The sequence below is a fragment of the Larus michahellis genome, chromosome 9 (assembly GCF_964199755.1).
Source record: "Larus michahellis chromosome 9, bLarMic1.1, whole genome shotgun sequence".
Lineage (NCBI taxonomy): Eukaryota > Metazoa > Chordata > Aves > Charadriiformes > Laridae > Larus > Larus michahellis.
In genome coordinates, this window is record NC_133904.1 from 12,467,063 (window position 1) to 12,493,710 (window position 26,648).

The window sequence follows — 26,648 nt, forward strand, 5'->3', positions numbered from 1 at the left end:
GGGAAGGTTCTGATATGGGTTACAATACCCAACGCAAATTGGCACAAACAGTAATACTTCCCTGTATTTTGCTCTTATTTTATATTTAGTGAAAATAAAGTTAGACAATTAGAGCCAGAATAAAAGTGGTTGATAAAGTACTTGATCCAGCAAAGGAAGGAAATTCCCAACCGCTCTGCTGAGAGTGAATAGTGCTCAGCATCTTGCAGTATTGGATCAGTCATGCTACTGCATGGAAAATGATCACACCCCAGTAGTTTATATGCTCTTGAATCAAAACTGATGTATCACAGCCACTAGTACTATGAGTACTGCATTTATCTTACTATCAAAGTAGCTTTCCTCTGGTGCTATCGGTTGTGGTATAATAAATATTTTTCATATAAACTTATTTTTTGTCACTTGAGACAATTCTGCCTCCCAATTTTTTAAAAAGTTACAATGTTCTCCTTTTACATGAAAAGAAGTGACTTTTCCCTGGGACTTCAATTCATTCGCCCACAGAGCACCAGAGAGTCATAGCTTTTCTTTTGTCTCTACTCCTGATCCGAGAAGATTAGGAGTTCTTAAGACAGTATGTTATCCAGCATTGGTTTCCTTTCTGCCTCCTTTAGACTCTAATTAGCAGCAGTGTCATTATAGCACTGGTCCTTGGTGAACACCCATCCAAAGTTACTAATGGCCCCAGTTGATGTACAATAGTCCTGGGGATGGGGGCTATTGGGATTGTCCATACGCTGAGTAAAGAGAAGAGGCAGCAGAGGCAGGAAAACAAGATCTAGTACATGAAGTTCTTTGCAATTAGGAACAACTTGATTCTTAGTTTTGCAATGAACTGGGGATGGCTTGGTAAGAAACTGCATCTGCTTTGCTTAGATTGCACGTAAAAGAAAATTACTGAACACTAAAATGCAATTGATTCTAATGCAAGCTCATGGCAGCACCTCAGTTCTCCTATTTTGGAGCAGCAGCAGACAAAAGACCAGGAAGCATATTAAATCAAACCAGCTCTTGCTGGTGATGAGGTCAACAGAAAGACCTCATTTGATTCATGTTTCTGATTTGTTATGGAAAAAAAACATGCTGGACAGCAAACATTTTTTTCTTTGACATTTTCTTTCACTGGATTCTGCCTGAAAGCATTCATACAAAGAGTAGCAGGAAGCAGTCAGCTGTTGAACTAGTGTAATAGGTGCCCTGCTACTTTAAGGCAGCGTATCTCGTGCTGGCAGGATAGCTTTCCCCACCTATGCATTTATGCATCTATGCAGTTGACTGTTTGCTGCTGCTGGCGAAATATTTTCTGACTCCGTACAGCAGTAACTCCTGTTGCTGTTTGAGCTTTGACCGGTTTCCAGGATCACAACTGCATGAGGCACGGATGCTGCAACACATGTGTATAGTTGTACCCATTTTATCTCTGCACAATGAGTAGATAAATCTACATTGCATTTTATCTCTCTGTAAGCTCAGTGAGAAAAGTGTGGGATTCATCTCCCTTTCTGTTTTTTATGATTTGTGACTTAATCAAGCAATTTGTACTATAATCAAACATAGCTAAAAGCAAGTAGTTGCTTTCATGAGAAGGATGCAAACTCTCATTTATATGTGGCTTTCATATCTGCTGCATAGTCAATGTAGAGCACTCAGAGATCTCTCCATGCAATTTCATGCCATTAATTCTGCTTTTCAAAGCTATGGTGATATGCTTTCCTTCCAGCAAGAACTTGTATATGATAAATATAATTTTTATACTAATTTTTTTTCAGCTCCACAAGTGTTGGAAAAGGTATTTTATAAGCAAATAGCCCCTTTTCTGAGATTTACTTAGTAACACTTTTCTCAGTAATAAATTAAATTGACTATTTTAAATTAGGGCCGTGCACTGGATTCTAGCTATCGTGGTTGCTGCTAATGCATCTTTGCAGCTCTGTAGTTTAGAGGCCTTAACTTTCACTGTGCTGCTTTGATTTCAGATCGGAATGAATGTCAAGAAATTCCCAATATTTGCAGCCACGGGCAGTGTATTGACACCGTTGGAAGTTTCTACTGCATTTGTCACAATGGATTCAAGACCAATGATGACAGAACAATGTGTATAGGCAAGTATATCAAATTAAGCTGGACTTAGGCTTCTGATGCTTTCATTTTCCAGGAAGATGTTCCATTCTTCTTAGAATTTTCTGAAGCATTTTGTCTCGTTTATTCCTTTAGGCAAGAAATTTAATAGATGAAATGTAACGCAGCAATTGTATACAGCCTGCTTGTTAACGGAGTAAGTGAAGGGTAGATTTCTTGCCAGAAAAGTGCCCTTTTCAGAAACAGAGTAATTTCATAAAGAAGGAAATTCTGTATTTAACCTGTTCACAACTGTTATTGTGGTGTCTGTTGTCTGAGCAAAATGAAGAGATTTCAGCATGCTTATGATTAGATAGCTTAGAATTCCTTTGGGATAGGTGAGATAGGGGTCACAGTAAGATAAATGATTCTCAGACCCTTGATTATTTTTGTAGGTGTTAATATCAAGTGAATAAATCTGTATAAAATTTTCTTTTTGGGAGATAGACAATCTTTTTCCCTTCTGTTCACTCTGTTGGCAGTGGATTATTTCTTTTGCCAGTGGAATAGCTACAGGCTTTCCTTTCCCCACCAGTGATTAAAATTCTTGCTGCTTGATTTTCTCCTTTGTAGATATTAATGAGTGTGAGAGAGACGCCTGCGGCAACGGAACCTGCAGAAACACCATTGGCTCTTTCAACTGCCGCTGCAATTTGGGGTTCATCCTCTCACACAACAATGACTGCATAGGTAAGGGGTGCTGAGACCAGGGGTTCTAAGACTTTCTACTTCTAATAAAACTACCATTAATACCATCTTCTCGATTGAGTTAGGATCAGACCTTTCGTGTCCTGTCTGATAAAAGACAAAACCTGATTTATTTAGTGTGAAAAGGCCTCTCTGATTATGCACTCCTTACTTTTCTGTACCCACTTAAATGTTTGTATGTGACATACGCCTTTTCTTTTTTTACTCTTCCTTTGGCAATTTTACAACATAGACCAATATTGGTATTTTCCCCTCACTTGCTTTTGAAACAGGGGATTATTTATATGTTTTCAGTTACTGTGCCAGTATAGTGGGAACAGAAGTGTCACCTCGTCAGTTTCACTTGTTGCAGGTGTTTGTTATATATCTTTCAATGTTCTTTTTCGTAGATGTGGATGAGTGTGCAAGTGGGAATGGAATGCTCTGCAGGAACGGTCAGTGTGTGAACACGATCGGGTCCTTCCAGTGTCTTTGCAATGATGGCTATGAAGTGGCTCTGGATGGAAGGACTTGTGTTGGTGAGTGTTTTCTTTTAGGGTAGAAAAAAAGCGTGGCAAACCTTGAGGAGATATTCTTAGTAAAACAGTAGAAGAGGTCAGAGACAACTGTCACATTGTCATCATTGTACCTGCAGAAGAAGACAATGACAAGAGGACTATTCTGCTCCTGGGAAGTCCCACCATCAGTTTGATGGAATCAAAATTAAAGCAGCCTCAGCCACAGATTTGTTGAGATAATAGCAATTATCTCAAATGAATTGTCTTTCTGTTTTTTTAGATGTCAATGAGTGTGCACTGGAGCCTGGAAAATGCTCACCAGGCACATGTCAGAACTTGGATGGGTCATTCAGATGTATCTGTCCTCCTGGATATGTCCTGCAGAATGACAAATGTGAAGGTGTGTACAGAACAATCCTCCTTCTGTCCCATTTCCTAGCTATTCACAGTTGTTACCACTTTTCTCTGCATCTGAACATGAGTAATGTTTAGGCTTTTGTGGCAGTGTACGGTTCTGAACTGTAGCCACTAAGTCACTTCCCAGAAAAAGTTTCAATAACTTTTTTTGAACGAGAAGTACCTGATCTGATCCCAAGAAAATTCTAATCCCAGGCTGTTTGGTTGATGGTACGTTGCTGAAATTTGCCCACTGCAGGAGGATTTGAAAACCAGCCCTAGATTTTGCACCTGGATTTCTTGTTCCTCTTTCTGTCTGTTCCTTTTTGTTCTATTAGATATCAGTGATAATGTAGGGTTACACTTTATGTAGTACAGCTGCCAGTGTAACCATTTTTATTTCTCATCTCTTTAATTACTTTTCTTACAGACATTGATGAGTGTGTGGAACAGCCAGAAATTTGTGCCCTGGGCACATGCAGCAACACTCCAGGCAGTTTCAAATGTCTGTGTCCAGAAGGCTTTGTGTTGTCTTCCACAGGAAGGCGATGCCAAGGTAAGTTCATTCCTATTTTCTAGCATTTCAAAATTTGTTTGCTGCTTTATAAAAGGCTTATTAGCTGCCTGTTTCTAATATAATGAGGAGACTCTGGACTCAAACAGTGTTTTTCACAAGGAAAACATGATAATTCTGTAGCTGGGGCCAGGTTCTGTCTGGCCCTAACATCTGTTTGCCATTAAAGAGAACATTGCAATAAAAGGGGTGAAGATAATGTTAAATGCACCAGGTTAACTGAGGAAATTATGTTGCACTGCAGCCCTTTCTTGCACCCCTGGAAGAAACGTTGAGGCTGCCTGGACTCTATATAGACTGTGACATGTCTGATATGGAGTTGGAGCACAAACAGGCAGGAGACTACTGCAATGCACTGCTAAAGGCAGCATTTCCAGGAATAAAGCTGTTCTTAGCACTTATCAAATTCTCCATAACACTTGTTATATGCTATTCCTCTCCACAGATGTGTGGGTGGAAAAAATTTGCTAACAGTATTGTGTGGACGGTCTGCTTAGAAAAGTCTGAAGCATCGTTTAGCTTCTAGATTACCTGTTTTCAGAGCTTAAACGTGGGCACTAAGACAGAGATCAGATGCTAAAAGCTGAACATCTAGTCATCTAGTAATGAAAAGCCACAGGTTAGTTTATTTTGTGGATAAAGAAGCAGCATAGCGAATTAGGGAGTAAGTTATTTTAAAGACTTCGAAATTATTAAATAGATACATCCTTAAATGTCCTGTGCACAGTGGGGACCACTGGTGAGTAAGACCTTTATAAGGACCTCTGCAGTTATACTTGGCACAGAACAGTGATGCTTGTTGACACCATAGTGAGTTCTTCACTTCACAGTGGGCTAAATGAAACTGTGGTTTTGGTAAAAATGAATCCAACCTGCAGTAAATGTTCATCCAAGTCTCCAAACCACCATGCAGTTTGGCACAGTTACTTCACACAACTTCAGGAAAACAGCACTGTTTTAGCTGGGCTTTTGTAGCTTATATAAATGAGGTTTCTTCAGGCTGAGGATGTTGTTCTCTTCAGGTAAGGAAAAAAAGTCACAAAAAACCCAAGAAACAAAATCATAAAAAAGAATGCAGCCTCATCTTTTCCTTTAGGAAAACACACCACTGTTTCACAGATAATGTCAGAGGAAAACGCATGCTTGTGTGTATGAACTTTTAAGTGTGCTTCTCCTCATCCCCTGAAGAAGACTGATTTTTTTTTTTTCAAGTATCTCAGGCTAAGCAAAATTTTGTTTAAAACTTCCCATTACCTAGGACTTTTGTAAAAATCTGGACATTGCCCAGCATTGATGCTGCTGCCAGAAAACTGGATGAGCAGCTGCTTCCACAACTGCCCTGTTGCAGTCTCCTTGCCAATGCAGGGAGTTGCCAGCTCTCTGCCTGCTGGATGCTTGTGGTCTGTGATCTCAGCTCGGCTCCAGCATCCTGGGATTAAAATGTAGTGCCACTGGGCCAGTTTTCTTTGTTTGTGTGTACTTCAGGGAAGAATGAGGAAGGAAAGCACTATTGAAAATTGCCTCTCATTTTGAAACTACACAGTATTATCATTGCAAGTTGATTAAAATCTCTTGACTTGAGTGATTCTTACTAATAAGAGGAGGGAGAATAAGAGGGGAGTACAGCCCTTCCTTCTCTGCTGGACAAAAGAGAACAACCCTTCCTTTTCCATGACTGAAGTAGGACACTCTGTCCCGTAGCTTTCCTTTACTGTGGTGGAGAGTTCCCCTCCCTCTTCAGAGCTTCCCCAGTCAGAGACAATAGTTGGTCCTTCTTGATATAGCCTCAGATGGAAGTTGGGTGTTTTACTGGGGGGGCCTCCTGTAACTTTGCATTTAACACCTCTAAGTGAAAACTGTGCCAAAGTAACCCTAACTGTTTTTCTCTATGCAGATCTGAGAGTAAGTTACTGTTTTACCAAATTTGAAGATGGAAAATGTTCTGTGCCGAAGTCCCGAAACCACTCCAAACAAGAGTGTTGCTGTGCCTTGAAGGGACAGGGATGGGGAGATCCCTGTGAACTCTGCCCAGAGGAAGCAGATGGTGCGTTATTGACTAGGTTACCTTATTGTCGTGATAGCTTCTCAGAACTGAAAGAATGTTGGGATTCTTATAAGAAGGAATTAGGAAAAATAATTTTCCAGAGGTGTTTAACCCTAATAATTGTCATTGCTGTCTGTAAAGTGGTGCTCTAGCACTCTCAAAAGCCATATTCCTTGCATAGTCCTGTATCAAGCAGATTCCTTGTTTGCTTATAAGTTTGTTAGATTAGGTGCTGAATATTTTGCTCTGGAGGTGTCACATACTGAAAGTGAAAAGTAGTAGGTCCTTGATAGGGTCTGAGTGGAAATACCCGCAAGACACAAGTTCATCTAATTGCAAATAAGTATAAGAAGGGGCGCACCATAAATATGAAATCTTATTTAAAAAAAAACCCAACAACAACAAAAAAAAAACAAACCAACAACAAAACAGTCCAACTAGATCCACATTTGAATCACCTTGTTACCTTTCGTGACTATGTTTTGTTTTTAAAAAAATCTAAATTTGCAATCTTATCAATATGAATGAATTTCAAAAATAGCAGGGAATGACAAAACACAGGCCTTGAAGAAGGAAAGCCTCGCTGAACTGTTGCTAAAGAAACACTTTCCTTTGTTAGTGTCCTTTTTAAGACTGAGTAGCAAAGCATCAAGCAAGTCAACGGGCCTTTGTACCATCATGGTGCAATTTGCTGAATGGACTTTAATCCATGCTGACAAATGTGGTTAACGGCATTACTGGTTTCACCAATACATTAATACAGTTCATTCCTTTAATAAGTCATGTAGATATTTTGCAGACAATCCTCACAAAAGCCAAGGGAAGAAAAGAGAATCAGATGTGCCAGTTGCAATATTCCTCCTAGGCTTATTGCCTGTGCATGTTTCATTCTGTTGCCCCGGAGGACTTGAACCAAAGTCAGTTGGAAAAGCATGGTATACATCGCAGCATTTCCTTGAAGTGTCAGCACATGTATTTTTCACAGTCCAAACTGTTCTCAAAGGATGATGTCAAGGCCATTTTTCTCATCTTTTAAAAAAGAAATAGCTTTGCGATATCTGAGTCTGGGGAATTTGTCTCTTTGCATGTCATGTACAGTGGAATTGTTTCTTTTTTTAAAAAAAAACTTGCTTGTCATCTCATGCATGTTCTCCGTTGTCTGCGATCTGATTGCAGACTGGTAAGCTCAAGCCCATGTGCCACCTGAGTCTCCTGCAGGCTTGAACAGCAGGCAGGCTTTGTGCTGCCCGCCGCACAGGGCTGTTTCCCACTCAGAGCCTAGCAGCGTGCCAGACACTTGGTTGCTTTCAGTGCAAGTGTGCATCTGCATTTAGTTCTATTTTGTTCAACCTCAGCAAAGATCAGCTGAATGTATTTCAGCTAAAGAAAGTGTGACATTTGTTATGTCTATTATTGTATCGTACTGCTGCGCTGTAAACCTCTTTGCAGCCTACTGAATTTACAAAAGAAAAAATGAAATCTTGTCAAGGGTTCTGTGATGTTCTGAGCATGGTTAGTAGAGAATATACTCAGTAGCATCTTGTGATGGTTTGAATTACAGTCTTGTGTCCATCCATCTGCTCAAGAAGCAGTTTAGGGGGGAGAGGTGCAAGGTTACTTTCAGTTGCAAGACTTGTATTTTTCCTGTGTGTGTGTGAGTCCCAAAACTAGAGGATTTTCTGAAGCTGAAGGGCCTTTGTGATTCCATAATCCTCATTTCATTTTGGTCCACCAGAGTGGAAATTTATGATTTCTTATTTATTCTAATGCCAAGGATATATCAGCTGATTTGCGCAGGTCAGGAAGTACATGCTTTCTGCAACACAAAATGAATGACTTGCTCTCAGAAGATTCACATTACCTTTAAATCTTCGAAAACCACACAGAAAACCCCGTGGATTTGTAAACTGAGTGCTGACTTTACCCTAACATGAATGCAGAAATTTTACTCTCAGCCTACCTATAATACAATTATTACTTACTCTAGAACTAGAGATTGGCATGCTTTAAGGAGCTATTAACATGACTACAGATTAAATTGTGTCTTCTTCAGAAAAATGTAGGAAATCTTTCATTTGCAACAAAAAAGAATGCAGTCACTAGCACTGATACATTTAAAATGGAAATGTTGCATTAGTTTGCTCCTTGAAGGGAGATAAATAATTCTAATTATTCACAGGATTTTACATATACAGGAAATCAGATGAAATGTAAAGCGAGCATGCAGTTTTTACGTGAATGTAAGATTAAATTATAAATTTATAAATTTACGTACTGTATTTCTGGATCTGAATATGAGGAGGATAGCTCATTGGTAATGCGGATTGACAACATGGAATTGAACATCTGGTTTGATTTTTATTTATTTTTTTTTGCAGAGGCGTTCAGACAGATTTGTCCATTTGGAATTGGCATCCTTGTTGGACCTGGTGACGCAAGATTGGGTGAGTGCCTGAACTGCACGATGCCGTTGTTGCATCAGTATGCCATTTTCTATGCATAAGCCATTCTCCCTTTCAATTGAGAATAACACCTCTCAACTATTCCCAAAAGGCATGAACTGTAATTTTTTTTTCCAATTATTTATGCCAATTTAAAATGTAAGCTTGAATATCTCATATATCAGAAATTAAACTTCTTTTAGCCAGACTTGCTAGGAAACTTATGTAGATCTAGAGAATGGATCACATAGCATACCTGTCTTTTCTTACACAATATATATAGCCTGTTTACAGTACACGGTTGTAATCCTCCAGAAGTGCAAACCACGGTTTCCCAGATCCCTTCAGTACATTCTGTTCTCTCCCAAGACAAACAGCACTTCAGCCTTATTGGCAAAAGTTTTCATTTAAGGAGTGCTGGATGACTACAGCTTTTCATATCTACTCTTCTCCCTGTAGCCCCAGTTGGAGAGATTTTTTTTTTATCCGACATTTAGAATCAGTTTAATTCCTACATTCTGAAAGCTGGCCTGCAAGACAAAATCTGTGCCCTCATCCTAATATATCAAAATTCAAATATTAGTTTTTTTGTGCTCTCAGGAATATTTCTCGCCAGAACAACACTTGTTCTTTGAGAGAAGTCTAAAAGCACATGAAGTCAATTGCACTTACTGTGTTGTTTGTATTTCTGGTTAAGATGTGGATGAGTGCCTTGATCCAGATAACTGTAAATTTGGGCAGTGTATCAACACAGATGGGTCTTTCCGCTGTGAATGTCCATACGGTTACATCCTACAAGGAGCTCAATGTGTGGGTAAGTATAGCTGTTTCATCTGCTATTTTAAAGAATCTCCTGAATTGCTGAATATGGCATTAAGGAGTAGCGGGGTTATATTTATTATTCCAGTGTTGTGGAGTCTCCATCCCTACTGGTGCTTAAAACCTGCCAGGGCAGGGCCTGAGCAGTCTGCTCTGAGATGGTCCTGGTCTGGCTGAGTGTTTGGCCCAGATAACCTCTAGCAATCCCAAATTATGCTAGAACTCTGTGACTCTAATTCAGTAACTTAAGTGAGTTCTTGGATTTTGTATTTTTGTATTTTTTTTGGTTGTGCATCAACAACATAGATTTTATAGCTTTTTGGTTGAGTATAACCATGTATTCTTGCCTTGATTTAACTGCTTGTAGATACTGATGAATGTGCTGTTGGAAACCCGTGTGGAAACGGAACTTGCAGGAATGTGGTGGGAGGTTTTGAATGCACCTGCGTTGAGGGATTTGAGCCTGGACCGATGATGACCTGTGAAGGTGAGACTCCCATGTGTTAAGGAATATCATTGTATTTTTGTGCTGAAACAGTTTCCTGATTTCAGAAACAATTGAGGAGAGTAAAGCAGCTTAAAAAGAGAAATACGGACATTTGAAACAATGCATCTTTATCCGAAACAGAAAAATAAGTTCCTCCTTCCTGTATCCACCTTGAACTGTTGGTACCTTTTTCTAACTGGGGGTTGGTTGAACAGGCTTTCAGTTAGTATCTGCTAAGGGACTGCCTGGAGGGGAGCGTGTTGGGGTACAGTCTCTCCAGAACAGTCCCCAGAAATGCTGCTTATTGTGCGTATGGGTTTTGCATACCTCCTAGACGAGCTTTGAGTGAAGGGAGTCGCTGTGGGTGATGAAAATAGAAAATGGTCTGCTTGGGTTTACTGAGGAAGAAACAGGGAACAAACCAGAAAATATAAATACAGTACTAGACAATTACCATGGTACCCCTATGTTGAACATTTTTCATGCTTTGATCTCTCATTTCAAAAAGAAAAATTTGAAAATGCACAAATAAGGGAGGGGTACGGAAGATCAGAGTTATAGAAGGAACACACAGAAAATTAAGGAGACTACAATTTTTCCGTGTGGAAAATGTGTTTGAAGAGATACGTGATTTAAATTTATAAAGCCACAAGTGGTAAAGGTACCAAAAATAGAGGGAACATGTTAGACAAACCAAAGCAAACATTTTTATATGCATAGTACTTACTTAAGTTGTGGAACTCTTTGCTGCAGAATATTAGTGAGGCCGCAAGTATAAATTGACCCAGAAAGAGACTGTACAAATTTATGTGGGAATCTATCAGTGGAAATTAAGCGTGATAGTTTGGTTGTGGCTTTTGGCTGTGGAAGTCCTTAAACTGAGAGGCTGTATCAGGGGCAAGATCTCTGTGTACGTGGTAGGGTGTTGGTTTTTTTACTACTCTTTTCCTCCTGTTGCAACCAGAGAGGGGAACGTCCTAGGACGTTCTGACACTCTCTTCTGACCTGACACAGCTGTTCTTAAATTATCTGCTGCAATCTATTTGTTTGTAAGCCCATACAAAAGAATGCTTCTATTTTTGCATCAGCTTGCTTTAGTTTTACGTACAGTTAGAGCTTCATTCACTTCCCTATGGAATTTGGGTGAAAGCTCAAATTGCAGAGGAGTTTAGCAGAGTGCATAAACATCATTATATAGCAGTAATTACTGAAGTAGCCCAGAGTGTATGTAAATGCACTTCAAAATTATGTTTCTAGTAAGAATATTGTTTTATGGAGTTCAGTGTGTGAAGACGCTGAATTCACGCATCTAGAATTTAAAAATAACCAGTCATAAAAACTGAGCCTAGATGTGGAAAAGATACAGTTTTAACTCAGTCAGTATTTTGGCAGTGTGGACCTGGAAATTATTTCCATTGGCTACTTGCCGTTGCAGATATTGAAACTTCAGGTAGCCGCGCAAACATCCTGGCACGTCTGGTGCCTGCTCCTATGCAGAACTCCATAATGAGTAGAACCATGGGTCCACAGCTATTCAAATTTAGCCCTCAGTAAACTGGGATCTGTAGTATTGCCCGTATCTAAAACCTGTGCACTCAAGTCTGCTGAGTTTTACAAAAGCGTATTTCACTTCCCCCGTGGTCTTTGTTGCTCCAAATCCAGATGTCAACGAGTGCATACAGAACCCTCTGCTCTGCGCTTTCCGCTGCGTGAACACTTTTGGATCCTATGAATGCAAGTGCCCCGCGGGGTACGTTCTGCGAGAGGACCGGAGAATGTGCAGAGGTAAAGCTCCTACCAGACTCTCAGTTATGAGATAATGATTTCAAGTTCCTGCAGGGTAGGGCTCTGACTCACTGCACTATTGGGCCAGAGTTTTAATCCCAGGAAGTAACTGAGTCAGAAAGAATTTGGGATGAAATTCTATGGTTTGCATTATGCAGTTGATTGTATTAGCCCTGTCCTGCCCGTAAACTTATACATCTGCATTAAGTGAGGTCATATCAGATGATACGGTTTTGTCTTGCCCTGAAAACGGGCATTTGGGAGAAATCAATTTGCTCTAGCCTAGTATATCTTATGCTTAGTTTAGCACAATAAAAGTTTGTGTAGAGTTTGATTATGATTGAAATTCCAAAGTCAGAATTTACTATTGTGAATTTCCAGGATCGTCTCTCTCTATAATGAAGTCTAAACCTTGTGTTTTAGATCAGAATGAGTGTGAAGAAGGAATTCACGATTGCGACTCAAAACAGATGGAGTGCAAAAACCTAATTGGCACCTATATGTGTATCTGTGGACCAGGTTATCAGCGCAGACCAGATGGGGAAGGCTGTATAGGTAAGTGACACTGAAGTGTTGAAGCTCTTGAAATGCACAGTCCCTCAGCAGAGCTGAAAATGTTGGATTTAACAGTGTTAAGGAACTCGGAGGGAGAATTACACAACTACCTGTGTAATGGATCTGCCGGTGCTATACACACTTTGCTCTGCTGCTCAGGTGTGCACACGTGGGCAGCAAGTAGAAAATCTGGATGTGGCTGTCTTTACAATCAGTTTGTACTGCTGCTGCTGAATTACTCTGAGTGAAGAACAGAGAGAATTGGGACCATTGCTGTAAGCTTGTTTATATCTGTTAGCACGAATGAGTGTAGATCTGAATTATTTTAAAACTGGATGGCATTCAGAAGTGCAGCTATAACTATGAAAAACTTTGAAAACCAATATATTGCAGAGAAAACGTAGTAACAAAACATACAATATTGTGAGCTTAGATGGTCATCTTTCCTCTGAAAATTGAATAAATTAGACTTTTTATTGGAAAAAAACATAATTACGCATGTTTAACCAGGCAGAATGCATAGCTTAAGAACTCCATGCAAACTTCTCTAACCTGCATTAATCCACTCAAGGGACTTGATTTTTGTCATATCATTTCAAAAACACAGATGAGAATGAATGTCAGACCAAACCTGGACTCTGTGAGAACGGCCGTTGTGTAAACACAGTGGGAAGTTACAGATGTGAATGCAACGAAGGTTTCACTGTCAGTGACACCCAGAATGAGTGCCTTGGTAAGTCACACGTTAACACCCTAATGGACTGTCATTTTGATAGCAGAAACCGTGGTTGAACTTAAACTTAGAAATGTATAGTGAGTAAATGTGCTCTTGAATTTACACGCCTTGGGGAAGGGACCTTTGTAAGTAGGTGCCCTCCTGCAAGTTCATTCTTCTCATGCTGACTGTATGCCTGCTTCACTCGGTCTGCTTGGCTTGGCTTGCTGTGAAAGCTGGCTGCTCGGTGCTTTCAGTCAGCTGGGAATTACTCTGCCTTTTCTTTGGTCCTGATTTTCAGGCAGTACTTTTTCTCTGGGTTCAAACAGAAACATATAAACATAATGTAACTTGTCTTCCACCTTTTGCTAAATTTCCCGTCTTCTTTGTTTCCCTTAGATGTCATGCTCTCTTTCTTACTGCTGGTAGTCTTTCACTCTCAGTTCCACGGTCCCAGGGTGAAGTATGCCCTTTCTTTTATATTTCTGACTAAATTCCTAATATCTCATGACCTTCTGGAGGTCGTCGCCATTAGGATTCTCTGTGATGCATAATTTGTCTTCCAGACAACAGGGAGGGCTACTGCTTCACTGAAGTCTTACAAAGTATGTGTCAAATCGGATCAAGCAACAGGAACTCTGTCACCAAGTCTGAATGCTGCTGTGATGGTGGCCGAGGCTGGGGGCAAAACTGCGAGGTCTGCCCCTTCCCAGGCACCGTGGCCTTCAAGAAGCTTTGTCCTCATGGCCGAGGATACATGTCTAATGGAGCAGGTACTGACTTCTCTATTTAAGGCCCCCTTACATAATGTCAAATTCAGTGATAAATTATAAACTCTTTCTTTTTGCATCTTTGAACACTGTGAGGTCCTAAATGTTTTGGGTATCAGTTGAAATTGTCTGAGAGTTTTCATGTTGAGAGAGTTACCCCCCTTTGGGAGGAGAGTGTGTAGCCAAAGGCATCCGTCCCGACTTGGCATACACTTATTTTGCATGCTGCTTGACTGACATGCACTCGAATGGGGATTTGCACTCTCACATTTCAGTGTGTTGTAGTGACAGATTAAGAGCTATTTGTGTACATGAAAGCAAAGTGATTTTTGATTTATGGAGGCTAGTATATGATCAGCTCTGGTTGTTTGCTTCCACTTAAGGCGTGTTCATTGCATTTGAAAGTTAGATTAATGCTCCATTCCGTATTTTTACGCTTAATATTTCTGCTTAATCTGTGCAACATTTCATTATTTTAAGTAATTTTTTTATTTTATGTAGGGTATGGGGTATTTTTCATGTCAGGTCACGAGAATCTGTTGAAGCTGTATAAAATCAGTTCTTTTTCCGTTGTGAACTAACCCTCATTTTATTGCAGATATTGATGAGTGCAAGGTTATTCATGATGTCTGCCGTAATGGGGAGTGCATCAATGAGAGGGGATCTTATCGTTGTCATTGCAACCTTGGCTATACTACAGATATAACTGGCACTCTTTGCATAGGTAGGTTTTTCATTGTGGTGTATGTATATAAAGTTTATTACTAAGAGATGACTCGAAGAAGGAAATACGAAGAGCTTAAAAAATGAGAAAAGAAAATGTCATTCGAATGCTTTGGGGATTTTGATTTCCTTCTGATATCTCCTGAGCATTTTGAAAAACATTATCATGCATCTTGGTTATCAGCACTGAAGTATCTGGTTTTGCTTCTTCTAGATCTGAATGAATGTAATGAGTCCCCCAAACCTTGCAATTTCATCTGCAAAAACACAGAGGGGAGCTTCCAGTGTTCATGTCCGAAAGGGTACATCCTGCAAGAAGATGGGAGAAGCTGCAAAGGTAAAAATCAAGCAAAGAACTTACTGCAGAAACTCTGTGTTTCACAGGGAAATACGAATCCAAGGACATTTAATGGTGTAAATCTGTCTCCTTGATTCATGTGAGTATCTCCACTAAGGACAATGGAAGTGGCCTGCACAGGATAGAGCTGTTGTTTCAGTTAGTTCTTCGATAATCTGGATGAACAGTAGATCCATAGGAATTTTTGCAGGCTAATGGCAGCTGGTCTTAAAAGACTTCGTAACCAATAGTATATATTACTGGTTTTATTTTGGTGAGCATATTGGTTTATACGATATTTTTGAGTGATAAATGTATCTCAATGGATGCAAAGATGAGCATGGCTCGCAGTGCATTGTCCAGTGTCAACGGAGTTTTAACCTACCACCTCTGCAGCATGCTGAATAAGGAACAGCAGTGCAGGAGAGATTTTGAAATGTTCATTATAATTTCATTTATGTATGTATCTCGGTAGCAAAGATCTGACTGAAACCGCACGAGTTAGAGCAGCAATTTTAAACTTGGCATGGGAAATGGCAGTGTGCTTTGTCATTAGCATTTAAGTATTTCCTTTGGAGTAATAGCATGCTTCAGTGCAATACTGTTTTGCATTCTGCCATGGCTTTTCACGAAGATGGTGACTTCCCATTTATTGACTGCAGGGAGAGCAGACATTTATTATCTGACAGCATCTTTCTGACAGATGAGAGTGCTGTCTGTAAACCAGCGTTAGCTCCAAAGCCCCATTCATTGCATGTGGGGCTTCATGTGAGAGGAGCCGGAAGCCAGTGTGGAAAGCAAGATGTAGATTCAAAAGACTTTATTTGATATGTTATTTATTTGCAATCATTTTTCTTTTAAGTCCAGCTGAACTGTCAGATCCTCCACAGGGAACATAAGTGAAAGATGTTTTCTTGGGTTTTTTAGATCTTGATGAATGTGCAACAAAGCAGCACAACTGCCAGTTCCTTTGCGTCAACACTATTGGGGGTTTCACTTGTAAATGTCCTCCTGGATTCACTCAGCACCATACAGCCTGCATTGGTAGGTAACGTGGAAATGTACATGCAGATTTGGGGTTTATTACTGACTCTTATTCCAGAAGCAAAGTAGCAAGGAGTGAAATGGGCTTCCTGAGAAACCAAATGGAAACCTAGGCCAGGTTCTGATCCCACTCCCACCAAAGCAGAAGATGCAAGAGGTCCTCCCTCCTACTTTCCCTTGTTTTCATAATCTATGTCTTTGAATTTTGCACTTGCAAGAATCAGACAGTAAAAACACCAACTTGTAATTCTTGCTTACCCATTGTGCAAAAAAATAATTATACTTCTGTTCCTGTAGCTTATTGCTGGACCCAGATTAGAGATCATGTCAAGGCTTCTTGAAACAATGAGAATGAAATGTATGTGTCTGCAGTTGTCCTTTAAACACATACCCATTATGTCTGTGGAAATATTAAACACAACTACTTCCTGCAAAACACTCCTCCTACTCTGCAAGTTGGATCCTGCTTGTGGTAGTATGATGATCCCAGGGTATCGATGTGAATTTGGGGGTGTTTGGAGATTAGAACATCAGATTCCATATTCTTGGTGAAGAAAAGGAGCGTTTCCCTTCCCATAGTTGCTGTTAGTGTTTTCAAATGAAAAAGAAGGTAACGTAAGCTCTCCTTCTGTAGTGCAATGTAAAAATGGAGGGCAGTACGACAGCTGCATTACTGGTGTTTCCTTACCTCTTGTCACAAACTGTTCATTGGTAGCATTGCTAAATGATCATCTTCACAACATGGAATAAAAAGTAACCCTCAGGATTTGGTTTCCTTTAGATAATAATGAGTGTGCTACTGAAATCAACTTATGTGGGGCGAAGGGCATTTGCCAGAATACACCAGGAAGTTTTGTTTGTGAGTGTCAACGTGGCTTCTCACTTGATCAAACTGGACTTAGCTGTGAAGGTAAGTACAACACACAGTGCATTTAACTTGGCCTTCCCTTGCTTTCCTTCATCTTCTCTCAGCCATACTGTCATCCAAGGAGGGCCCTATGGAGTAAGCACCAAAACTGATGGAGTAAGCATGCGTAGATTGAAGGGGGGAGTAGGGGGTGGAAATTTAGCAACAAGGCAGTATTTATCTCCATGAGCCTGAATAGATAGATATATTACAGGATGCTAAAAAGTTGGACAGATATTTTCTGGGGAGACTTCAATTTAGCCTGGAATGTTTTAGTTTAAGCATTGTAAATTCAGGGAACTTCTGTTGAATCCTGCATGGATTTCTGAGGGACTCACCCAAGGACAGGAAGTCTTGCATCTCCAAAGTGACCTGCTAAAGAGAGAGTTCAAGGGCTGCAGACTTTATTCCTCTGGGTCCCTACAGCCTGTAGAGCCTTCTCCTGGGATAGAGTTTAATTTGCTTTCAAAAGGGATATCCTGGGATTCCTGGGTTGGATGCTTGGGTAAACACAAGGGACTGTCTGCTGTGGAGCTGGAAGCCTTAGGAAAGCCTTGGGGGTCCCATATACAAATGGCTTTCTGCTGTCTGCTCCATAGCAGAATGCAAAAACTCTGAAAATTCTGTCTGAATTTGAGCTTTCAGTGGTTTTCAGCCCTAAGTTATTTGCTGTGGAGCCAGAAATCCAAACCTGAAAGGCCCAAAGTGGTCTCCTAGCACTGGTCACGTTTTTGAAAGATCCTGAAATATACTTCTGCGTATATTATATATGAATATACGTGGTTATTTTTAATGTACTTTTCAAATATAGCGTAATTTGAGCTTCTCTCCCAAAACTCAGACTGTTTCTCACCTTTTCAGATGTTGATGAATGTGATGGAAACCACCGGTGTCAGCATGGCTGCCAAAATATAATTGGAGGATACAGGTGTAGCTGCCCACAAGGATATCTCCAGCATTATCAATGGAACCAATGTGTTGGCAAGTCACTTTCTTAAATTTGTACATTAAAATGCATGTTACCTTTGTTAGCAGCAAACAGTGAAGGGCAATGGTGCAGTGTGCCGTATTTTCCTTTTCTGATTATAATTTAGTAAGTTCGGCAGAGTTGCATTGCAAATGTGTGCTCCTGTGAAAGGCAGAGTGTATATGAGTCACCCAGTAGCCAATGTCCTGGTTCTACGAGTGTTTAAGCACAAAATGATCCTTGAGGGTGTTGGAAGCTGTATTGTATTGACTTTGAGAGAACTTGTGTTACTGGTATATTTTGTGCTCTGAAGTCTTACTCAGCCATTCCGCAGTCTGCTCAGACACAGGTCCTGTCTGAGAGCTGATGGTGGGTTAAACCTGGCAGACTCAGAACCACAAGTTTGGATTGTTAAATTGTAAAATTAAACTTCTGGACCAAAGCATCTAAAATTCTATTAAAATCCTACTTGATCTGTGCTTTTATCATTCTAACAACACCTACAGGAAGGCTGCTGTGTTCAAGCTTCTTCTCTGTACAGAATTTCAAGATGCTTCCTTGCAGCTTTGGGATACAGTTTACAACAAGTGTTTGCAGGACAATTGTGGTTCGAAATAACAAATACTAGTGCTCTTGATTTAGGTTAAGAAGTAAATACACTGGTGAATTAAAATGCTTATTTCTTCCCTGTCTAAACTTTGGTTCTGTCCAAGTCTCTGGGGGCTGCATGTGGGGCTGGCTATGACTTGAGCAGACAGAATTGGGTCCTCTGCAGAAGTCATGGGAAAAGTCTCTGCGTGTTTCAGCAGTGTAGCATGTAACATATTCAAACACGAGAAACATGAATCATTTTTCCTCTAGTGACAGTTATGCACGGTTTTAGTCACATTTAATGGGCTTTTTACAAGTTAGTCTTGTGTGGATACCCAAAGACCTCTTTGAGAACAAAGGGCTTCATAACTCTTTGTTTGGCTTTCTTTGCTTTCAGAAACATAAAAATGCCTTTGCTTGTTATCACTGTGGTGCTCTAGGGAGGTCTCTGCTTTTAATTATGCTTACCAAGCCCCCTGACATTTTATGCAGTCCTTGCTGTCACATTTGCTTGCTTGTGCCCCAGTCCTCTATGCCTGTAACATACAGCAGAACAAGGAAGGAACACAAACATATAGTGGTTTTGAGTATTAATTAAACTAGAAGACCTTAACGTTAAATTAGCATTTAACCTGCAGGAGGGTGGGGGAAAAAAAAAACCCAAACCAGCACTGCCAGGTCTGGCTGCTGGAGGAAATTGTGGAATCTGAAGAAGTGCAGCTTTCAGTTTTGCAAAACATCTTGTCTGTTTCCAAGTCTTCCTGGGTGGTAGCATTTAACGAAGTGTATTTCCAAACCAGGTGTACACTGTTATTCCAGCTTTTGAACTCACTGACTACTGTTTAAATTTTATACAGGGAATATCAGTTTCAAAATGCACAAGTGCTGGCATTTCCCCCACTGAACGAAAGGCTTCAGCCTTGGCACCACAAATACTGATGGCCAGAAACTTCACCAGGGAAAATGACACGGAGGGCCACAACTGGGGAAAGAGTCAGCTGGCACTTCCACCTTCTTGAACATGGGGCAGTCCAGGCAGAAACCCAAAACTGCAGGGAAGGAGGCTTGGTTTCCTCCTCATGGCATCTCTCCTTCCTGCTGAAGCTGAGCACAGCAGAGCTGCGCGTTGGAGAGCACAGACTGTAGCAGAGCAAGGCTGGTGCCTGACAGCATAGCTTGCGCAGAGTCCAAGCTTCCCGTAACTGGTTTTTTCCACTTTTCTTGATATTTTTTCTTCCAACGATCACCCAGAATATGGGAACTAACCTCACGAGTGTCCACACTCTTGCTGCTGTGGAGCAAGGCGAAGTGAGCCTATCTCTTCTTGGTGCGGTAACTTTCTGTGGCCCAAACATGCATTTACGACGTTGGCATAAATGCTGTGTTGGGTATGACAGATATTGAAACATCGCTCTAAGTTAATGACAAAACAGGCTTCGGTGACAGATAATTCAGCCCCGGTTTTTAATACCTTGTGGTCTCCACATGTTCACATTGTAATGTCTGTAACTGTATATGCTTAAGATACTTATCTAGATCTCCTGGGCATACCACAGGGGAAGAATCCATGTAATAGGTTTTTCCGTGACAATTCCTTCATATTCCTTGGCAATCCCAACTCAGCAAACAGTTTGTGTCTTTTTTAGCTTATTTAATGAAGTGTTCAGGGACTTTTGATGTTGCTGCAACACATATTTAGATAATCACTGAAGAATGCTTTGGTTCCTCCCATGTCTTGTGCTGTGTGTGACTGCATCTCCTGCCCAGGCAATTCTGTAGCGCACCATGCCATGAATCAGGCTGCAAGAAGCAAAGGCGTTGCTTTTAAACAAATAGCAAACAGACACGTTGTTTAGAAAAAGGCAGTAGAGCGCTGAATTAGTACTTACTCTTCTGTAACCTGGATGCTTAAGTCAGAGATGCTGCTCTGTGCTTTACATTTTACCCATACAGTGTTCAGGTGGCATTTCTTACACATGTGCACACACACGCAATGAACGTACACAGTTGCTTTATCACAGAAGATGGGGAACAATAGCATTCAGAACGTTTCAAAGCAATTTGCCACATGAGACAAAAAAATTCAGACCAGCTACATTAAAAAAAACTAGCCATTTACAGTAAACAAGCCTGAACTGACCTCGAATTCCTACAGTGCCGCACTTGGGAAGTTTGGAGAAGGGCTGGCGCAGAATGTGACCGTCTTTTGTATCTACAGCTGCTTTTATTTTTACTTTACTGCTTATTCCTGTACCTTACCTGTATCTCATATTTAAATGTGAGTGTGTAGGGGGGGATTTTCAGTGCCTGGAAAAGGTGTCAGATCTTGATTTCTTACTCTTTTTTTCCTTTAATGTTGAATAGCATTATGAACATGGGATTGCTGGACCAGAATGTTGGCTGTACAAAGTTTTATTCTTCTCAGATGTTTCTGGAACAAAAAAACAGTTGCCTCCTCTGCTTCTCCGCTCTCCAGAGCATGAGCTGACGTGGCATGAAACATCTTCTGTAGAGTAGCCCAAATGTTGCTCTGTTGTATGGTTGTAGTCATCTCCTAGCAACCGCTGCCCTAGCCAAGGGTGAGGCCAAGCCCTGTTCTCTGTTTCTGTCCGTCTGATGTGGCAGCATGTCCAGCAACAGCCAAGCATGACATTTCTCAAGGGGTAGGTTGGAGTACACCTGAGAGTAAAGGTTAACGTGGTATGTTCTGCTTCTTTTCCAGATGAAAATGAATGTCTCAGTGCACACATTTGTGGAGGAGCATCTTGCCACAATACTTTGGGAAGCTATAAATGTATGTGCCCTACCGGATTTCAGTATGAACAGTTTAGTGGAGGTTGCCAAGATATCAATGAATGCGGTTCTGCACAAGCCCCATGCAGTTATGGTTGTTCAAATACTGAAGGTGGCTATGTCTGTGGATGTCCACCTGGTTACTTCAGAATAGGACAAGGGTAAGGGATTCTTATTTTAACCTACAGGCGTAAAGGGGACACAATCTGCTCATTTCTCTGTAGCGTGGAGCAGCAGAACCGGGGGATTGTCACCAATGAAAGAGAGATAGGGATGCACCTGCTGATTTTGGAGATGAGGGAAGGGGAAGGTAACCAAGGGAAGGGAACAACACAAGTGGTGTTAATGCTTAATGAGACTTGGTCAGGGCTACCAGGATCAATCATCTCTTTTAAGCTACTGCTTTCACCTCTCTCCTGCACACCCCAGCAGCTAGCCAAGTTCTATGAGCTTGCCACTTGGGACCTCGCACCCCTCACTGTGATTTGTGGTGTATTACTTGTGTCCTTAAGAAATAAATAAATAATAACAACCCCGGCCAGCTCCAAAACCAAATATTATACAAGTGTCTTCACCCACTGGTTGGAAAAACAATTCTGTATGCTCTTACGTTCTTGTATGTTCCCTATTCCTCTGTGTTCCAAATTAATCATTTTTTAAATAAATGTCTGCTTTATCAAGAAAACCAATTTTCACTTGCCCCAGTGGGAGTGTGGGGGCTGTGCATCATGTAGGATCAAGAAACTCAAATGGAAAGCAGAAAGATTGTGGCTTAAATTTTAGAAGTGACTAAAAGCTTTGGGTTACGTTATGAAAGACCTCACTTTTCAGATTTTTCAGCAGTTTCTGAAAATTGGCCTCTTTTAATGTGTTCCAGGTTGGATAACAGAAATTACTAACAACTTCTCAGAGCTTAAGCCTGTGTTTTTAAAACTATTAAGTATTGGCAGGTCTCTCTTAGGCAAAGCCTTATGGAGCCAGGTTCTCGAAATCAGAGGTAGCTGCATTGTGAGTCAGTGAGAATTTTGCCTGTTGACTTCAGCGGAATTTTTTTCTAGGAAATGAGGGCAACATAATTGCTTTATTATTTGTATTCACAGTCCCCCAAATTGAGCTTTTGATAAGATCTATGTCTCACTGGAATTAATTTTGAATTTCTTCCTTCCTCAGACACTGTGTTTCTGGAGTGGGGCTAGGCAAAGGTCAAGGACAAGAGCTTTCACTCAGTGGAGAAGTAGACGACAACTCCCTCTCTCCAGAAGCTTGTTATGAATGTAAAATCAATGGCTATCCCAAGAGAGGAAGAAAACGCAGAAGCACTAATGAAACTGCAAACGAAGCAGAGGTAATTGACCCTTTGGGGGGGAAAGGGTTTCTGGTTGTCTTGTGAAAGCCAGACGCAGAAGGAGGTGTGCCAAGAGACAATCCCACTGGAGAAATGCACACCCCAAAGAAAGTAGAGCAAAGAGCTGGTTTGGGATGTCAGGTAGTCTGCGGGGGGGGGAGCTTTCTGCAGTTCTTCACTGTCATTAGGCAAAGATCATCCTCTGAAGCCCCTGCATACCTAATATCTATGTTGCATCAAACACTAAAATAAATGCCTATCCAGCTGTTTAGAGAGTAGTTTTCTCACCAGCAAAGCTGCCTCTTGGTGTCAGAGGACAGCGGGCATGTAAAAGGCTTGTGTGGCCTTGTGGCCAGAAAGGCAGGACGTGTTGGTCAGGGTGGATGTGGACCCTGCCAAGCAGCACCGTGTTGTGGGGGAGGGGGGGCTGGAGCCCTCTCCAAAGCAAACACAGAGCTCTGGACACAAACACCTCACCTGGAGGGAGTCCAGGGCTGCAGCCCTTCCTGGGGCTTATCCAGCCCATTGCAGTCAGTCACCCAGGTTGCCATCCTGGGGCGAGGCAGCCAGCGAGGCCATGCACAGTGCTCGCCACTGGCCCAGGCAGCAGAACAGAAGGCAGAGCTTCGTTTGTCATTGCTAGGAAGTCGCTGGGGAGAGAGGCAGGCTTCCATTTGCCTCCGAGTGGGGTAACTGTGTCAGTGTAAGGCTTATCGTCCATTGCGATGCTCACAGAACTCCACTTCTTCCTAGCTGTTGTCATTGATTTATTTTTATTAATCAAATAAAAAACAATAACCAAATAATAAGTGGTTTCAGCACTTATATTTACATGAAAACTGGTCTGCTATGTGACAAGTTTTGTCTTTATGCAAAGGACGGGCATTCCTTTTCACTCATCCTTGGGGGTTGTATTTTCCTGTAGTTCTTAGCAAACATTTCTCAAAAAAGCATTGAAGTGAATCCTTCCCCACACTCCCCCTGCTGGGGTGTGTTCTGAATTGATTACAACAATGAGACACCATGGGATGGAGCTGGTTGTAATTCTGTTTGGTCTTCAGCTGGGTTTCCAGCACCACACCTCCCAGTAAGAGTGCAGAAGTCATGGTAGGAGCATGATCATGTAATGTGTAATGTTACTGTAGTCCCTCTTGCGCCAAATTCAATCTTTTTCCACTACCTGGGGAGTCCCACATTGGCTTATTTCAGCTTCTTGTAACGTAAAGTCAGAATTGACCAGTCTGGTCATCCAGTCCAATGTCCAGCACAGGTCACTAGAATTAAACTTATTGTTCACACTAATTACATACAGACTTCAGCAAATTGTAAACAGCTTGTAGAGGTGTCACAGTCATTTGACTTCTTGCTGCTTCATCCAGTCGAAGATGACAGTGATGTTACAGGTGAAGGGATCTGCCCTGACCTGGCCAGAGAAGCAGCAGGTCATGGCAAGTCTCTAGACTGTGCAGGTGTTTGTCATTCAGCTGAAAGTACGTGTCTAGGTTTGCAAACGTGTGTGTTGCAGTCCACATATAACCAAGAGACACTAAATACTCTTGTAAAATGTTGCCACGCCATCACTGTCCTGAGCTAAATGTCACCTGTGCTCTCTGGTCGTGTATGTGACGAAGAGCTTGCTTTTCCACGCAGAACTACAGGGGATTTGGGAGCCTGTTAGCAGTTCCCGCTGGGTGCTCAGTGCGTGGTGCTCTGCTAATATGGGAAGACAAGAGAGTGCTTTTACCCAGAAGAGTGTGGATGTTTGATTTTGGGCAGAGTGGGTTCGTAAACTGTGTTTCTTCAGTGTGTTTCTCTGTGATCAGTGCTGGATTTGTTTCAGAGGTGACAGAGCTTCCCTTGCTTTCCAAATGAAACCGTAACAGCCCATGTGCTGTCTGAAATGTTATCGTTCTGCTGCTGCAACGTGACTCGTGCACAGGGGACTGGGGGGAGCCCAGTTACCGTCACTCGGAGGTGAGGGGCGATGCTGCTTTTCCAGCACCCTGCTGCACCCGCGGGCCGCCCCGGCTCCACACCTAAACAAAGCAAACTGTGAAAAGCAAAAGACTCCCACCCAAATGACATGCCTCCTCCACAGGCCGTGTTCTCTTCTGCGCATCGTTGTTCACATTAGCTTGTGGTTCCCCTGGTAGGGAGGAGGCGTATTCCTCTGCTGCTCTCTTTGTAGGGGACTGGTTGTGGACTCCAAGCGCGGAGCTGCTTTGTTTGTCAGGCAGCGGGACCCACAGGCAGAAACTTTCAGTGCATGTCTCAGGCTCCCGTTACCCACGCAGGGACAGTGACAAAGACTGTACTTTATCCTGACAAGTCCTAGACCCATAACAGTGGATCTGACAGATGATATTCGAGAATGTCCTTTTAAAAATTATTTAATTAATAATGAGTGAGCTGTGTAAGAAATACATGCACATAAGCGCATGTGAAACGCTCTCTGACAAAGCCAACTAACATCACTTGTTCTTGTGCAGGATCAGCAAGAGCTGGAGCCGCCGATCAGTCTCGCCAGCTGGGATATTGAGAAAGCAGCAGTCTTCTCCATCAACATCTCGGATCTCAGTAACAAAGATCGCATCCTGGAACTGCTTCCTGCCCTCACAACACTGACAAACCATAACCGATATTTAATTGACTCCGGAAACGAAGACGGTTTCTTTAGAATCAATAAGAAAGACGGGATAAGTTACCTTCATTTCACAAAGAAGAAGCCAGTGCCCGGAAACTATTCATTACAAATCAGTAGTATTCCACTCTATAAAAAGAAGGAACTTAACCAGCTTGAAGAGAAACATGACAAAGACTACCTCAGTGGTGAGCTGGGAGATAACCTGAAAATGAAAATTCAGATATTGCTTCATTAATTCATCAACCAAAGACCAAATAATTAAACCAAAGATAGATAGGTAGGACTGAATATTCCTCCCAATCAGATTCTCCATATCATAGGTACAGTCTTACGTGAGTACATTTGTATGAACGAGCACTATTATATTATTACATAAACAAGGTACAGGATGAATACCCTAGCTCAAAACAACCACTTCCTCAGGCTTTTCAGAGTAGCTGAGCTACCTTGATATGTTGAATCTTGAAAACTGGGACTTTTCTCATTGGAAGTTGGCCACTGATGCTGAGACACGTCATCATTTCAGCAGAGGTACAAGAATGTGCTTTCAACTGATGGACAGCTCTATTTTTGTAATTCTTAAACTTCGCTTCTCCAACTACAACTTACTAGGTCAGCCATTTATGATATCCGTTTGGTGCTAGTAAATTTTCAACCTAGATTTATAAATGCACTGTAATATTTACACAACTTAGAAGCCAAAATTGCCATTATTCAGTCTAAATACTTCAATCAACCAAAGTTAGCTCAGTAGTTTATCTCAGTTATGCCTATAATACATTACATGTAAATTAAGTGTGTGTATACTGTAATCATGCTATTTTTATCAATGAAGCATTTGTAAACTAGATTAATAATACCCTTAATGTGAGGGTTTGTAATGGTGCTTATAAGACCAACTACTTGTTAACTGTATACACAAACCTGATGATAAAGTTTCTGTGACTTGCCAAAATGCACTGAGGTCAGTAGGGACCATTAAACATTCTCAAAAGTCAGATGACAATCAGTGCCATCCTACACCATGACATTATGTAACGTGTCAAGAGTACCCATAGTCATTCATATCCAGAAGGGTTCAATGTCATAAATGTCACAATAAAACAGTTCTTTTTTTAGTTTATTTTGTGGCCTTGTGTTCTTGCTAAAAGTGTGATAAACTGCATTCTTATGTTCCAGGCATTGTCGGTAGGGTTGGTTGTCTATCTGTGTGCGCAGGTGATTTCTCCTGAAGGTGTGCTGCTGCCATTTGTTCATTCTTCGTGCAAAGGAAGGACAGAAGAAATACAGAATCCTTCACAAATCCTAACAGCAGTGGACCTCTCTCAGATTATTGCGTGGCTCCAGAAAGCATGTTAGGACACTTCCAATGACTTGACCTGAATAAC

General features: G+C 41.3%; 1 protein-coding gene across 1 annotated transcript in view; it reads left to right on the top strand.

The window, feature by feature from the left end:
- Positions 1–26,383, top strand: part of FBN1 (fibrillin 1) — a 155,620-nt gene extending 129,237 nt beyond the window's left edge. The window contains exons 46-66 of the mRNA XM_074600026.1: positions 1,977–2,102; positions 2,692–2,808; positions 3,216–3,344; positions 3,604–3,723; positions 4,150–4,275; positions 6,188–6,337; positions 8,716–8,781; positions 9,476–9,592; positions 9,965–10,084; positions 11,747–11,869; positions 12,293–12,424; positions 13,032–13,157; positions 13,706–13,912; positions 14,508–14,633; positions 14,847–14,969; positions 15,897–16,013; positions 16,795–16,923; positions 17,782–17,901; positions 21,201–21,432; positions 22,442–22,616; positions 25,106–26,383. Coding sequence (XP_074456127.1) covers positions 1,977–2,102; positions 2,692–2,808; positions 3,216–3,344; positions 3,604–3,723; positions 4,150–4,275; positions 6,188–6,337; positions 8,716–8,781; positions 9,476–9,592; positions 9,965–10,084; positions 11,747–11,869; positions 12,293–12,424; positions 13,032–13,157; positions 13,706–13,912; positions 14,508–14,633; positions 14,847–14,969; positions 15,897–16,013; positions 16,795–16,923; positions 17,782–17,901; positions 21,201–21,432; positions 22,442–22,616; positions 25,106–25,495 — 3,071 coding nt within the window. The 3' untranslated portion in view covers positions 25,496–26,383. The remainder of the gene's footprint in view (positions 1–1,976; positions 2,103–2,691; positions 2,809–3,215; positions 3,345–3,603; positions 3,724–4,149; positions 4,276–6,187; positions 6,338–8,715; positions 8,782–9,475; positions 9,593–9,964; positions 10,085–11,746; positions 11,870–12,292; positions 12,425–13,031; positions 13,158–13,705; positions 13,913–14,507; positions 14,634–14,846; positions 14,970–15,896; positions 16,014–16,794; positions 16,924–17,781; positions 17,902–21,200; positions 21,433–22,441; positions 22,617–25,105) is intronic.
- Positions 26,384–26,648: the final 265 nt, after the last annotated feature.